The 15286-nt window shown below is 46.4% G+C and overlaps 1 protein-coding gene and 1 long non-coding RNA gene across 2 annotated transcripts in view; one reads left to right on the top strand and one right to left on the bottom strand.

The window, feature by feature from the left end:
* The window catches only part of LOC144177973 (uncharacterized), a 43034-nt gene that overhangs the window by 24457 nt on the left and 3291 nt on the right, over positions 1–15286 (top strand). The window lies entirely within an intron of this gene.
* On the bottom strand, positions 8390–13966 carry LOC144177972 (uncharacterized). The gene is made up of 3 exons (XM_077705531.1): positions 13740–13966; positions 12132–12405; positions 8390–8912 (listed from the first exon to the last, which is right to left on the bottom strand). Exons 1-3 carry the CDS (start codon positions 13790–13792, stop codon positions 8865–8867), a joined length of 375 nt encoding a protein of 124 aa, XP_077561657.1. The 5' UTR covers positions 13793–13966; the 3' UTR covers positions 8390–8864.

Genomic DNA, 15286 nt, shown 5'->3' with positions numbered 1-15286 from the left:
TTGTAGGAGGCATGACCTGTCGGAACCCCAGTGTTTACGAGACATAACATTAAGTATATTTAGAGCCCCGGATGCTTTCTTTCTCAAGATATTGATGTGAGGCAGGAAAGTGAGTTTTTTGTCAAATGTTATGCCGAGAAATTTGTGTTCATTTTGTATGGGAAAATTTAATTCTTTTAGGTGTAGGGTGGGGTCTGTCTGTAGGCCTCGTTTGAGTGAGAAAAGAATAGCGACTGTTTTGTGTGGTGAAAACTGGAAACAGTTTCTGTCTGCCCATGTTGTCAGTTTATTTATGGTCAACTGTACTTGTCTCTCGCATGTTGTTACATTGGACGATGTGCAAGCTATTCGAAGGTCATCAACATAAACAGAATACATAATCGACCTTGGAATTATTTTTGATATGGAGTTCATTTTGACGACAAACAGTGTTGTGCTAAGAATACAGCCCTGAGGGACCCCGTTTTCCTGTACAAAATTCCTCGACATGGTTGAGCCCAGGCGCACTTGAAATGAACGATTTGTCAAGAAATCATTCAGGCAGTTCAGCATTCTTCCACGTATGCCTAATTCTCCTAAATCCCGCATTATTCCAAACCTCCATGTAGTGTCATAGGCCTTCTCGAGATCCAAAAAGACAGCAAGACAGTGTTTGTGTATAAATGCTTCTCATACGGCATTTTCAAGGCGGACAAGATGGTCAGTTGTTGAGCATGCTTTTTTGAAGCCGCACTGGTGAATGTCTATAAGTTGATTTGATTGTAGGACAAAATTTAACCTGGTATTCACACCTAGTTTACTACTAGGGGAGGTTGGCGGCTTTCTGGGTTTTAAGAATGCTACAATAAAAGCTTTTTTCCAAGCTTCCGGCATTTTTCCCGATACCCAAATTTTGTTAAAAAACTTCAGAAGTGCTTCTACAGCAGGACCAGATAGATGAGCGAGCATTTCGTAATGAATATCATCTGGCCAGGGGGCGGTCTGCTTACCAGTCAAAAGAGCTCTTTTTACTTCTTGGAGTGTAATTAAAGTGTTGTACGTTTCGTTTGTGCCACCACATGTTGGCAGTCGTTGTTTCTCAGCTGTGTTTTTATACTTTAAGAAAGCTTGTGTGTAGTGTGCGGAACTTCATACTTTGGCAGTGTTCACCCAGTATATCTGCCTGTTCTTCTTTGCTTGTGTGCACATCTGGTGCTGTTAAAAGGGGAAGTGTGTAGGGGGAGTACGTCCCGTTTAGCGCATGAATTTGCTCCCTTACCTTCTTTGATGTTACGGAGATGTTTATGGACGAAACATAATTTTGACATGAGGCTTTCTCAGCTTTTCGGCGAATGTACTTTGCTTTAGCTCTTACCTTTTAAATATTTATTAACTTTTCCTGGGTTGGGTATCTTCTAAAGACTCCCCATGCTTTATTTTGCTGCTTTTTTGCCTCCTTACATTCTTTGGTCCACCATGCTTTGCGGTTCTGCCTCACCACTCCCGTGGACTGTGGAATAGCTATGCGTGCAGCATTAACAATGCGGGACGTAAACACTTCATTCAATTCGTCAATACTAAGAGTGTCTGGAAAAAAGTTGGTCTAAATTTGCTTCCGAAGCAAAAAGTCCCCAGTCGGCAAACTGAAGTTTCCACCTGCGCGGTTTCGTCGGGATAATAGTTGGTGATGATGTTACGCTAATGAGTACAGGTAGATGATCGCTCCCATATGGGTTGTTTATGATATCCCATTTAAACTCGCTAAAAACAGATGATGAACTAAAGGATAAATCTAAGCGGCTCATCCTTCCTGAGCTTGGGGAGCTGTATGTAGGCTTGCCAGTATTCAGTGCGCAGACATTATTAGTCAAAATCAAATCTTCTAAAATATGGCATCTTACATCAGTGTTTTAACTTCCCCAAAAGGATGAGTGGGCATTAAAATCACCTACTATTAAGAACGGTTCTGGTAACTGATTTACTAAGTCTTCTAAATCAAGCAGTGTTACCGTGAGTTGTGGTTCCAAGTACACACAGCAGACTGTGATTGTTTTGAATACAAGCATGGTGGCAGCCACTGCTTCTAGCCTAGTTTTCAGTTTGTGTTCTTTAGCTGCAATACCATTTTGCACAATTATGGCGACACCACCAGAGAGCCTATTCCCCTGCTCTCGGTCACAACGAAAGACCTGGTATCCTTTGAGTATGTTCTTATGTTTAGGACCCAAGTTTGTTTCCTGAACGCACAAGACTGCAGGTGAATGAGTCGCGAATATTTCTTTCACGTCATTTAAATTATTTAAAAGTCCTCTACAATTCCAGTGGACTAGGAATGCCATGTTATTTTTGTATCAGGTGAAAACTACGTTTTCGGTCCCGTGATACGGTTTTTGCCTTTCCATTTTCAAGGGAGTTCCGCCGCACCACCGAAGTAGACGGCCGAGAACCTCCCTCAGTTGCGTCCATTGTCGCCTCCGAGACGCCGGATGTTCGTGCAGAATGCACGGGTGTTGAAGAGTTGGACCTAGCCGTGTGGGCAGAGGCCTTCGGGACTGCCAAACCAGGGGTCCGTGCAGCTCGCTTTGGGGTGGGGGAGCAGCACTAGCTGCTTCCACAGGGGGCGCGGGGGGCCTTGCTTCAGCCATACTCTGTGTGGCTTCAGCAGGCGCCGAAGACAGCTGTGATGCCGCGCCCTGTTGCACCACAACGGAGTAGGATCGGGTATGCGCTGGTGTCAGTCGCCTCCGTGCTTCACGAAATGTAAGGTTTTCAGTCACTTTCAGCGTGATGATCTCTTTTTCTTTTTTCCACGCTGGGAAAACACGAGAGTATGCTGCGTGGTTGCCCCTGAAGTTCACACAGAGTTGTTGTTCAGATTCACAGTACTCAGTAAGGTGTTCATTGGAGGCACATTTGGCGCAGGTGTCTTGGCCCCGCCAGCTTAGCGAGCCGTGACCGTATCGTTGGCACTTGTAGCATCGGCGAGGATTTGGAATATACGGTCTCAGTTTCGTTTTTGTGTATCCTACCTCTACGGTTTCTGGAAGTATGCTGGATGCGAAGGAAATGACCATGTGTTTAGTCTGGATTTCTTTGTTTTCTCTTCTGATTTTGATTCTATACACATTTGTGACGTTCTGTTCTTTCAGAGCTTCCAAGAGTTCCTCCTCAGACACGCACTTTAGGTCGCCATCGGAGATGATTCCTCGGACCGTGTTGAGTGACCTGTGTTCGCTTATAGTTATAGGGATCTCACCAAAAGATGTTAGTCCTGGCAGTTTGTCACACTGGTGTTTGTAGAGCAGTTCGAGTAGGAGGTCTCCATTAGTTGTTTTTTTTTTAATTTGTAGCCTTCGCCAATGGTGGCAGTTAGGGTTTTTGCGACCAGAAATGGCGAGACAAGTCGGGCAGTTTTCTCTTCATCGTTGCTGTGAACCACTTGGAAGCGTGGGAAGTTGGTAACGTTCTTCGTGAAAAACTTAGCAGTTACGTCGGTGCCCCCTCTTTTACGAGAGCGGTCAGTTGTGCGAAAAAAAGCAGCCATAAAATGAAAAATCTGTTCGGCCATGGTGCCAGCCGCCCACCATGGAGCCCAACAAGGAGACGGGACAGGAACTCGCGAGCAAGTCCTGCCCACGCCAGCTGTACACCCCGACTATAACCCAATATTGCTGAACTCAGGGTCGTCCACCACACAAGGTTAACCCTAGCCGCCAGGAAAAAGGGAAACTGAGAAAGAATGAGACGACAGGAAAGTTGTTAGAAAGGAGACAGGAAAGCGAAAGGTGAAGGGAAGGACAGGAAAAGGCGACTGCCGATTCCACCCGGGCGGGTCAGAACGGAGGTGCCGTCTACGGGAAGCGGAGGCCAAAGGGGTGTGTTGCCTTCGCCAAGGGGCCTTATAGGTCCAAGCCCTCGGCGTCGGCTCAACCACCAGGACCCTCTTTTCCCCGGTCACGGCGCTGCCACGCACGGCTAAACGTGGGTGCTCGGAGTCCGTGGTGTCGCACAGTACACGCAAACATCTGCTTTAGAAGATGCCCCCTGCGGGGCCGAATTTGTTTTGCTCTCCTAGATTAGCTGCCAGTTTTCTATGCAGACACCCATGCAGTATTTGCTCTGACATTATTTCCCCTTCTCCCTTTTTCGGCACATATCTCACAAGCGCATTACTAAAGAAGCTTGGCAGTATGCTATGCAGCTCATGATTCAAGATTGGTGGCTGCTGTGCCACTCGTTAAACGAATTCATCATACTTGCGAACATTAGGACAGGGACACAACTGAAGAGAAGACGAAACACACGCTAGCGTTTGTTTCGTCTTCTCTTTAGCTGTGTCCCTGTCTTAATGTTCGCTAGTACGATGAATTCCTTAGTATACAGTAACCAACTCGCCCAACTTACCGCTTTAGTAGTCGCTAAGCGCAGCCGCTAATTTGTGTAGCACCTGACAGATATTTCGAGCCCAGCATGGACACAGAAAATAGACTTTCATTTCTGAAAGCATGGCCCTGAAATTGTACATATGTTAGGCACAGGTACCTGTGCGTGCAGGGAATGCCTTTTTTTTAAGCTGAAATTACGGATGTTTGGCCAGCGGATCCTCATCAGGCAAGAAACACCACAAGGCTCCTTTTAGAATAGATGGATTTAGGGCAACCCTGTGTGACTCCAACACAAACAGCATGCCTGGAGTGTGCGGTGTGCGCTGTTCAGCATGTGGGAACCTCCACTGTTCCGATCAACTTGTCCTGTTGAGAAAAGTGAACGAATATTAGGCAACTGGTTATCTTCCAGCTGCCAGGAAGAAAGCCGACCTTGTACCAGTTTTTAAACCTGGTAGGCCCAGTCGGACATCGCAATACCTCAGGGCGACAAAAAAAAAAACGAGTACAGTTAAACCAGGATGTAACCAAGCTGACGAAAGTTCGCAATTTTTGGTTACGTCCAGGTTCTTGTTACATGCAGGTATTGAGTCAAGGCTCGTGAGAATAACGCAAAAACAAAGCCAAAATGTTAGAAATCAAGGAAGGGTAACTCACCCTTCATGGATTTATTTAACAGGGAAAAAATGCGTGAGTTGCGCCTGCCGCTGTCGCCCGAGCTTAGGCACAATACGGAGCGCGCCTAAACGCGTTACAAGTAGCGGATTTATGCTGAACTGGTGACTATTTGCAAACTTTATCCTCTTTTACGCACTCAAGATTATCGAGAGGGCGCTCGCCTTGACACGATACCATACAGCAACATTCTTCTTTCTCGCCAGCGGGGACGCCTTTAAAGTTGTGAACTTTCCTCGAAAAGGCACGCCTTCATTAGGCAAATCTCTTGAGCAAGTTTGTGCATTATGATTCAAAAAATAGAGCGTAACTTTGACAACTTAGGTAAAGAAGGACGACGTGACAAGCGCTCTCTTGCAACTAACATTTATTGAGGCATCGTCTCATATTTCTTCATCGTTTTCTAGCAGCAGCACTCATTACCGACGAACCTACACCACACATAGAAGTGGAGACGCGCGACAACAGGACGACTGGACAGCCGAGCATGCACCTAAGTCTGGAACCGAAACCGCACTTCCGCGTGGAAACGCACTGTACTTTGCGGTGTGGGCGAAAAAGGAAACATAAAGGTTAGCTGGTATGTTGTCACGCTACCCAAGCAGAACAAGAAGTGACTGCTACGTTAGCCACAGGATGGTCTAGCCCATAGAGTTTCTCAATATCACCTAGAGTGGTAAGTGTCGCCGCCATCGCACGCCGCCATGGGAATTGTGGGTTCTGTGGGAATCGGGTTCGCAGCAAGTGGCTCGTTGAAAGGGCTATGAATTAGACTTCTCGGCTCTGAAGCGTTTGTTAGTTCTGTTTTCGGGATGCCCTCTTTGGCATTCAACGGCTATCAGAGACCATAGAGTTTTACACTAATATATACTAGAGGGAAATCTGGCGCTGCATTCCCGTGCCGCCGTGGGCGGCGCCATTGCAGCTAGCGACGTTCCTCGCCTCCTTGGCTTGGTTAGCCACATGGCTTCTTTTTCGTCTTGAAGCGAAAAGGGGTAACATTGTTTTTCTGTTCATCTCCCATGAAGCTTCTAAATATTCCCTAGCAAATTAATCTTTGTGGAGCTTTTATTTTTAATAACAGAACAAATTCGACTAATTTTCTGCAGTAATATTGTTGCATTTTTGCAGCCAAAGCCAACTTTTCAGCCTGTTCGTAAGCCATGCCAAGGACAAATGGAACGTGCCTGCCCAGTACATGACGGCACGCTCGCCGAAGCGCGGCTCCCCTAGACGGTGGCGCCACATGTCCCTCTAGTGTATATTAGTATGAAACTCTATGTCAGAAGCATGTCTAAATAACATCGTGATTACCTCTTAACGCATGTGCTCGCGTTAGTGGGGAGTTTCTTCAGATGAAGGGGTGCCCAATGCAGCGACGGCGACAAGCGACGCCAAAAATTAAAACGCAACAACAGTTTATTTGGCGAAAGTGGCAAGCCACAAAAATTAATACACTGCCGCCTATGTCCTCTTTCCTGGTCGTTCGTCGCTACAGTTCACTGTATCGTCAATGCCACTCGTTTGTGGGCTGCTTCTGGCCCGAAAAAAGCGAGCCAGCGCCGGCGGCCGCTTGCTGCTGTGGCCCACCCTATAGCTACTAAATAAGCTTCGCTAGAACACACTATGCGTTTTCTGCCCCCATTGAGTTACAATATTCGTGTCGCTAGTCGCCGTCGCTGCGTGCACACACCCCTTGAAGCATGCGCTGCCTTGGACAGGCGCAATGTGGCAACATACATAGCGACCCGACAATCCAGTATTTATTTGCCATTTGAAGCATTCATGAAATTTCATGATGCTTTGCGCGCGTACTTGGACTTACTTGCCGAAATAGGCTTCGCCTCTACGTTTGTTTATACCTGCTTAGACAAAAATGAATACAACGCGATTACATCATTCTTGCATCTCTATGTTGCATCTGCATCGCCTGCCAGGGCGCGTAGCATACGACCATAGAGTTTCTTGATAATGATACTAATGAGAGAGAGCAAGAACACAGCTTTAGACAATCTGAATAATCTTTTCAGCTAAATATTACAATTAATCAAAGAAAACTTGATCCAGTTTGGAGTATGTAATATATTTAAAAATAAATCCGCGACGGCCCGCTGTATCCGGCGGCGTGAGCCAAAGGCAGGACTTCAACTTTTTTTCTTTTCTTTGTAACCCCCTAATTTTTTCCGCAGCATAAGACTTCTAACACAGTGTTCTATACAAATTTCCGGCCATACCAGGCCGAGCTTCCAGCCGAACTACACACTAAGGTGGCACTAATGGAGGCGTAGATCGCTTCCGTCGAATCCCGTGTTCGCTAGCGCCAGATTCCACTCTAGGTAAGCTAGTGAGAAACTCCACGGTCTAGCCCATCCATTTAATATTGTTATCATCATCATCATGACGAATTTTGGGTTTAGGTGGTTCCACATGTTTACATTGCTGCTCCCTCCTTATGGTATTGCTAGTATTTGCAAATTTTACCTATTTCTCCGCCCGATTTTTGACTAAAAGTGAAAAAAAAAAACAAATGACCGATCAGCTTCGCGAGTTCGTCACATCAAGGTTAACCGCCGCTACGTTTCGCTACGAAGAGGTCGGAAACACATGGGCTTCAATGGGAGTGATAATGGCGAAATGAAAAATTAGCTAAATTGATGAATTTGTTACATAGAGGTTCATTATATCTATGTTAACTGTATGTGGCCGTCATAAACAGTCCTTGACTTCGAGCTGGCTCTGAAGGTAGCTTTATCTGCCTTCCTATAGGGAAGTCAGTCATTTGCCGCAAAGGAACCATTCGTATATTCCGCCGCCATATTGACAAGGATGGCGCAGTAAAAAGCTGGGTTCTTGACACGTTGTGTGAGGGTCTATACCCCTATATGGGGAATGAAAGAGGTTTGTCTTCGCGAATTACCCTTGGTTCATATATCTTGAAAACTAATGTACGGATACTCGTAAATGCCACTTAGCCTAACTCAACACCTTAGGCTTAAGCGAATAAATCGCGAAGGGTTGCGCTTGTTTACGGGTTTCCCGTAGTGCTTCCCAGGAGGATATCTACAGGCGTGCAGCAAGATCACTGCCCTGTAGGATATGGCAGAGGAACAATCGCAAGCTCAGAGCACCGATCTCTCTACAACGGTGGCTTTCTGTTATGCTAAGACGTCCACAACCTAGAGCCGTTCTCGTTTCCGGCTGCAGCATGGGAACTTATCGTTTTAGTAGATGGCCTGCCATTTCCAAACAAAATGAGTTGAGCAAATTCCACAAGGCGCAAAGCTTTCGCCATAAGTCACAGAAAGCTCTCGGACAAGCTAGCCCAATAAGAGATCATTCCCCAAGAGAAATCCCAACAGACATTCAGGCTGTTGGACCGACAGCCAATCCGGAAATTCGGCATATCGGTCTGTTGGTCTGATGGCAGCCTGTTAGCCTGATGGCAGTCTGTCGGTCTGATGGCAGTCTGTTGGTCTGATGGCAGTCTGTTGGTCTGATGGCAGTCTGTCGGTCTGATGGCAGTCTGTCGGTCTGATGGCAGTCTGTCGGTCTGAATGCAGTCTGTCGGTCTGAATGCAGTCTGTCGGTCTGAATGCAGTATGTTGGTCTGAATGCAGTCTGTTGGTGAAGCTATAGGTCCGATGACGAGATTGACTTAGGACACATGCTGTGAGGTGTGGAACTGGTTTACAAGTTTGGCAAGTATGTAGGCCTTTTAGCAAAATAAAAATAGACAAGTTCATTTTGTGCTGCTCACTCATTTATTTGCGCTGCATGTCGCCGTGCTTTTGCGAAAGGTGCTTTCGCACCACCTTTAGCCTGGCTTCAGTGGGCTCCGCAGACGCAGCCTGGCCACATAGATCTGAAAAAGAGCTGTAGATAGAGAGAATTAAGGGTTCAATGACCTTGTGAACAAAAGACCATGTGGTAAAAGGGTAACAAATATTGCCAAACAGGTTGCCAGTAAAAAGCAACACTTTGGGGAACAAACTAATACCCTGTAGCATTTTTTCTTGCAAGCTAACCCATGCTGGGCCCGCAGCAAACCATTATTCATGAATGGCATTCAGGCACAAGAGAGTTTTAGCAGTCCGTCCGTTCCGTTGTTACCGGGTTGACCGGGACCGGTCTGCGCTTGCGCGCGCAGTAAGGGCGAGGAGGCGCGGACATGGCGAAGGCAGGCGTGCGGAACTAATCCCCCTACTGTGAAGAATGCCTAAGTGCCCAGACGGGTCCCGGTAAACACGCTAGCTACGTACGTGACGGAACGGACGGACTGCTAAAACTCTCATATGTGAGACCATTTATTGTGCCAGAAGTTTCATATTAGGGGATGCTTGCTTTTGCGAAATTATGAGTTAGCTATGAGTTCTGATGCCAGATATCACATGCAATACCTTTCAGGGATGTGACCTTCTCTGGTGTCAGGGCTGGTTTGGGCTTCGTTTTTGCATGGCCCTTGTTCACTTCGCTCCGGTGCTACATTAATCTTCTGTGCAGATTGCCTGTTTCACCAATGTACACTGATTTGCATTCGGCGCACGGAATCTAATAAACACCTGGAAGCTTGAAACGTGAGAGGGGGTCTTTCATGCTGACAATGTCAGAACGTAGCTTGCTAGTGGGCACGTGCACGATGTGCACACTGTGTTTCTTGAAAATGCGTGCAAAAGCTTGATTGATGTGTAGGATGAGAATTGCAGCACGTCTTGACACAGGCCTTGTGGACGCTTCTGCCTGCTAATGTCAATGCGGATTCCTGCTAGTCGCCCTCTTAGCTTCTTTTTGAATACAATGCTTTAGGCAGCCACAAGGACTGCATCAAAACGTGCAGCAATTACCTACGTCCCACACATCAGTGAAACTCTCGCACGCGTTTTCAAGAAACGCAGTGCATACATCGTGCATGTGCCCACTAGCAAGCTGCGTTCTGACATTGTCAGCGTGAAGGACCCCCTCTCACGCTCCAAGCTTTCGGGTGTTGTTTATAGATTCCATGCCCTGAATGCAAATCAGTGTACATTGGCGAAACGAGCAATCTGCACAGAAGATTAACGCAGCACTGGAACGAAGTGAACAAGGGCCATGCAAAAACAAGTGCACTGGCAGAGCACCGTGAGAGGACTGGACACGTGGTCGACTGGAACAAGGCGAAATTACTGACAACTGAGTGCAATCTATCTTCTCGATTACTGCTCGAGTCCCTCATCGTTCAGACGACGCCCAACATTATCAATATAATGGATGGCAATCCGCACCATATCTATGCAAACTCATTGCACTGCGTAATGCCAAATATATAGCTTCATTTTCCACGACACATGCTCACCGTGAACAAGCACCAAACCATTAAATGGGTTTTTTGACTTGGTCAGTGACCTACGTTTCATCATTGCAATAATGCTTTTACCTGCCTACACGGCATTTTGTCAAACACTGGACTACACTACATGAGCCATTGCCGTTCTTAACCTGCACCAGAGTATATAACCTTTCACTACTGCTATGAGATAGACCCATAAACGCACTTCAATATGGCCTTTATATTTAGCTCTTGGAAACATGCATAATTTCACCTTTATGTTGCACCTGCTACAGCAGCAGGTAATATTCCAAAAACATGAAGAAAGAAAAAAACGGTAGTTTAACACGCCAAAGCTACACTCGGGTAATGGGGAGGACTGTAGGGGAAGGCTTCGCATTAATTTTGACCACCTGGGTATTTTTGTGCCGACCGAAATCTCAAAACACAGGCGTCTTAACGTGTTGCCTCCATCTGAAAAGCGGCCACACCAAGCGGTATGTAACCAACATTCGCCTCCACAGGACACCACCCTAGCCGTTGCAGTCAGTTAAACATATGAAATAAAGCGAGCTTTGGAGTGCAAATGAAAATATTAATCACACGTCTTATTTTCCCAATTGACCTACCTTTTGAAATCCACCATGCAATCCCCCCTCCCCTACCGGCCTACCAAAACACCTTTGTCTCAAGAGGTAATCAGGCTGTTGTTAATGAAGTAAGTATTTACAATCCGAGACTTGCCACCGTTAAAGTCATGCACTTTGTTTTAGAGACAAGCGACATTAGCCATTTGCAGCACCAGGAGTTAATTGTGTTAAGATCAGATTGAAAGCATTGACGGTAGTAGTTGAAAGAAATTGTGTGATAAATTACAATATCATCTGCAAATAGACATACATGGGAGGATATGCAACATGGAAGATAGACCAAGCAACCTGCCTGGGGGGACAACAAAGTGGCACGAGCAAAAGAAGTATACAGTTATTAGGAGAAGTAAACTGCATTTGAGAAGAATGAAAATCTTTCGCTCAAGTGAGGACATTAGGGTGAAGTTTGAAAAGTAGTCTGTAGTGTGCAATGCGATTGAATGCTTTTCAAAAATCGAGAACTACCGCAGTTTGTAAGCCTGCGTCAATGGATCAATGTCGATCGTGAACAAATCCTGAAAGTTGTGTTTCTCAAGTAACCCTTGTGAAAACCGTGGTGATATTCGAATGTGATATTGTGATTTTATAAATAACTAGCCACCTGAGAGTGGATGACAACGCTCCCCGACCTTGCATATGTTGCTTGTTAGGGAAATTTAATGGTGAAGTACAGTCTCCTGATTTAAAGATTGGTGCTACCTCGACTATCTTCCAATTATTGAGAATAGTGCCTGTCATGAGAGACTGCGAAAAAAGTGCTGTCGGAATTCTACAGACTGCGGGATGTACTTTTCGGTATAGTATGATTAATACCAGTATGATCTTAAGTAGATAAAATTGTTAGCTTACTTAAAATGGAAAGTAGTTCTACACCAGTTTTTATTGCAAGTTCAAAACCATATCGAGAGATCCTAAATGTTTGCTTGGCTTGATTAGATACGAATACTTGCTTCAAAGTCAGTCCAATTTCTCTTTTTGCCCTTTAGTCATCGGCCCCAGATTCTCTTCAATATCTCTGCTAAGCAATGACACACTCCAAACGCACAACACTGCTTCATGAAAATGTTTGAAATAATCAGAGGCCACAGCACTGCTAACAGGTATACATCATGGCAGGTTCCACAACATGCAATAACTAACCTGAAAGTACATAATCGGTGGGTGCACCGGTATGGCAGGAGTGCCTGGACCGATGTGTCGAGCAAATGCGCTGGCTTCTGAACGGGTGGTCCAAGTGGCCAGATGATGGATGAAGGAATGATCATTCCTGGCGGCAAAGCGTACAGAGCCCCAACGAAAGGCCAGGCAGTACTTGGGTACAGCAGGTGCAGTGTCGGTTGGCCAAGGGAGGCCCTGGCAAAGCCTTTGAAACTGGATTGGAAGGCAGCCGACCCAGGACAGCCAGCAGCAGCACCTGCAGGTGCATAATCTGAGTGTGCTGACAATTGTTGAAATACAAGAAGAGCACACACAAAGCACGAATGCTTACATCAAGTAGATTTTTAATCGCTTAAAGACAGTAACCTCCAAGGCACTAATAAGAACAATCCCGGAACACCCCAAGTGAAATTTAGGTCACAGTAAAAATGTATTTAATAGACCCGCAGGTACTGTGAGTGGGGTATGCATGATATATGCAAAGCTCACTGCTGAGCTAATTTGCATGGAACGCATGCTAGCAGCTAATCTGCATCCCTTGCTTTCAATAGGTTCTGGTGTGTGAAAGTTGAGGCTCCTCCATTTCAATGTCTGACTTGTATCTGCACGTTCAATTCTCAAATATAAATCGAGTTGAGTGAGTGCCTACAGCTTTCTTGTTAGTCTGTATGGCCTGCGGTTTTGCGAAAATGAGAACTTGCGAATTCGCTAAATTTTCTGCACTAATTTAAACAATAAATATGCCTCTGATATCAAGCCCCAGACTTCCCGAGAGCTACTCTGACGGAATCGGCAGGCGCCTCGTAGGCGTTGTGAAATCTCCCCCACTACCCCGAGACTATGCCAGCTCCCTGCGAGGCCACATGCGCGCATTTCACCTTCAATTTGCACGTATGTGAATTCTATACCTCCATGAACTCTCAGACGGGCGTCGTCATATTCGCGCCGGACTCGTGAAGCTCGGCAACTTCAGGCGTCGTGAAATCGCCGCCCTCGCTCGCTGGCGCGCGGCCCGAACTCTCACCGTTTCCTGCCCTTGCATACTATTTTCTCTCCCTTGCACTTTGTAAATTCTCATCTGTTTCACTACACCTCCTGCGTCCTCATCTCTTGCCTGCTTTTCTTCCAGCACAACTCCGCCAGCACCCGGTCGACGCATACGCTGTCGGGGTGCGTTGGCGAGCGATTTCACGACGCTGTGGCCGAGCGTCACGAGAACGGCACGCATATCGCGGCCCGAAGACCGCAAGGTCGCAACGGCGGCAGCCGGTCTCGCGAGCGCAATAGCTGCGAAGCGCAGTGCACGGAATTCGGGTAGGGGGGAGACTTCACACCACCTACGAGACGCCAGCCAAAGAGTCAAGTGTACGCTTTCTTTTTTTTTTTTTAGCAGCCGTGTACTACAGCGCGAGCATCGTAGCCAAGGTCTAGCTTCAGCGTAAATTGATGCTGACTTCTGCGGAATCGGTGGACTGGGCGCGAAACAAGTATGCTAAATCACCTAGGCTCTCAGAGTAAATGAGATGGGGGTCTAGCGAACCACTGAACTCGTTCCAACCAAATACAGAATAAAAAAAAATGCGTACTTACCCTAGCAAAAACGATGTTTCCAACGTACAATTCTCCTTCACTGTCGTCTTCATCTCGCGGACACGAACAGGCAGCAGGCTTTGTTCGAACGCAATGTCATCCACTTTTGACGCGCACTATTTTATGCGGCGATGATCGTTCTTCCCGGGTCTCCATGTTCGACACACGCGTAGGTTGGAAGGGTAGACATCACCCATAAAGCTTTTATAACTATGATTTAAGCTTGAAATAGATAGAACTGAACAGCAACCACTCGGCACAACACGCCATAAACAAACACGCAAAAAGTGAGAGATAGTTGCCAGACTTCAATAGCAGCACCTTTATGTTTGACAGAAATTGTGTTAGTGCTGTAATATTGGTAACTATCTTTCTGATTTCAAAGTCTGAAAGGTGTTTATAACTTGAATTTGAGGTTTTTAAACGCAAAAGGGAATACACATAAAGTAACTGACATATATACTGATATTGTAAAGAAGTTTCGACGTTTGTTTTGGTTTTGTTTTCACGGCGGGCTTCTCAAGGGCGAAGGCGCGAGACAACAAGCTACTTTGGGTTTAGGAAGAGGGTGGGAAATGTCGGCGTGATGGAAAGCAAGCAACAGGCGCTTACCCTGGTCTTAAAAAAAAGAGCTAATAAAATCCTCGGCCGAAAAAAAAAAAAAAAGCGAGGTTCGACGAGGAATCGAACCATGGACCTTCAAAACAGTAACCGGACGCGCTACCACTGAGCTATCTTGGCGAGCGGGGGGGGGTCGGCTACGACAACTGTATACTTACGTAAGTTGTCAACGAATCTTGTCGTTTGTGTCTAGTTTATGCTGCATTTTTGAAATTTTGGCTGTCCTAACGCTTATTTCTCACGCACCGATCTTGCAGACGAGGCCACATTGCTAGCGCTGCAAGCGATTGAGCCAAAGCTCCCTTATTAGACTCAAGAAAAGCTATCGCAGGTCAACCCGAGCTTTTCTGCGCAAGCCACGGTAGCCACGAATGAAATGGAATGTGCCGTTAGAATTCTGGCGTTGATAACGCTTGTTTGTCCGGCACCGTCTTGCAGACAAGCAACGTCGCGCTAATACTACAAGCGATGTCACTCCGGGCATGTCAGGCGCATCAAACCCGTCGTGTAAAACGACTGCTAACAGTGCGAAACCCTCTGAATTTGTAACAAGTGGGGATAATGCAAGGCAATATTAGATAGCGACCGAATCATGCGGTGGCGGCGACATAATAGGTACAGCAAACAGGTACCGTGGACGGCAGCGACGAGCGAAAAAGATTTTACAGGGGCCGCCCCGGGCGGCCTGTGCAAAAAAGGAAGATAGAACCCCTGCATACACGCCCTCGAAGAAAGCTGTACAGCCGATTCAGTTTGTTCTTGACGAAGAGCAACCGAGGCTGCAGCAACAAACTATTGTGCTTGCCGTGGTATGAGCCAAAGCATATATTGACATCGTTATGTTATCGTCCGTCTGACTGTTACTTATTGAAGAGAAAAATCAGAACACAAACGTTGACGTTTAGCGTCTATGCCAGACATAGACG

Source organism: Haemaphysalis longicornis, unplaced genomic scaffold (assembly GCF_048455015.1).
Source record: "Haemaphysalis longicornis isolate Haplotype H1 unplaced genomic scaffold, Haemaphysalis longicornis Haplotype H1 scaffold_36, whole genome shotgun sequence".
Lineage (NCBI taxonomy): Eukaryota > Metazoa > Arthropoda > Arachnida > Ixodida > Ixodidae > Haemaphysalis > Haemaphysalis longicornis.
Note: the sequence above shows the minus strand (reverse complement) of the source record. Positions and strands in the feature narration are given on the sequence as shown.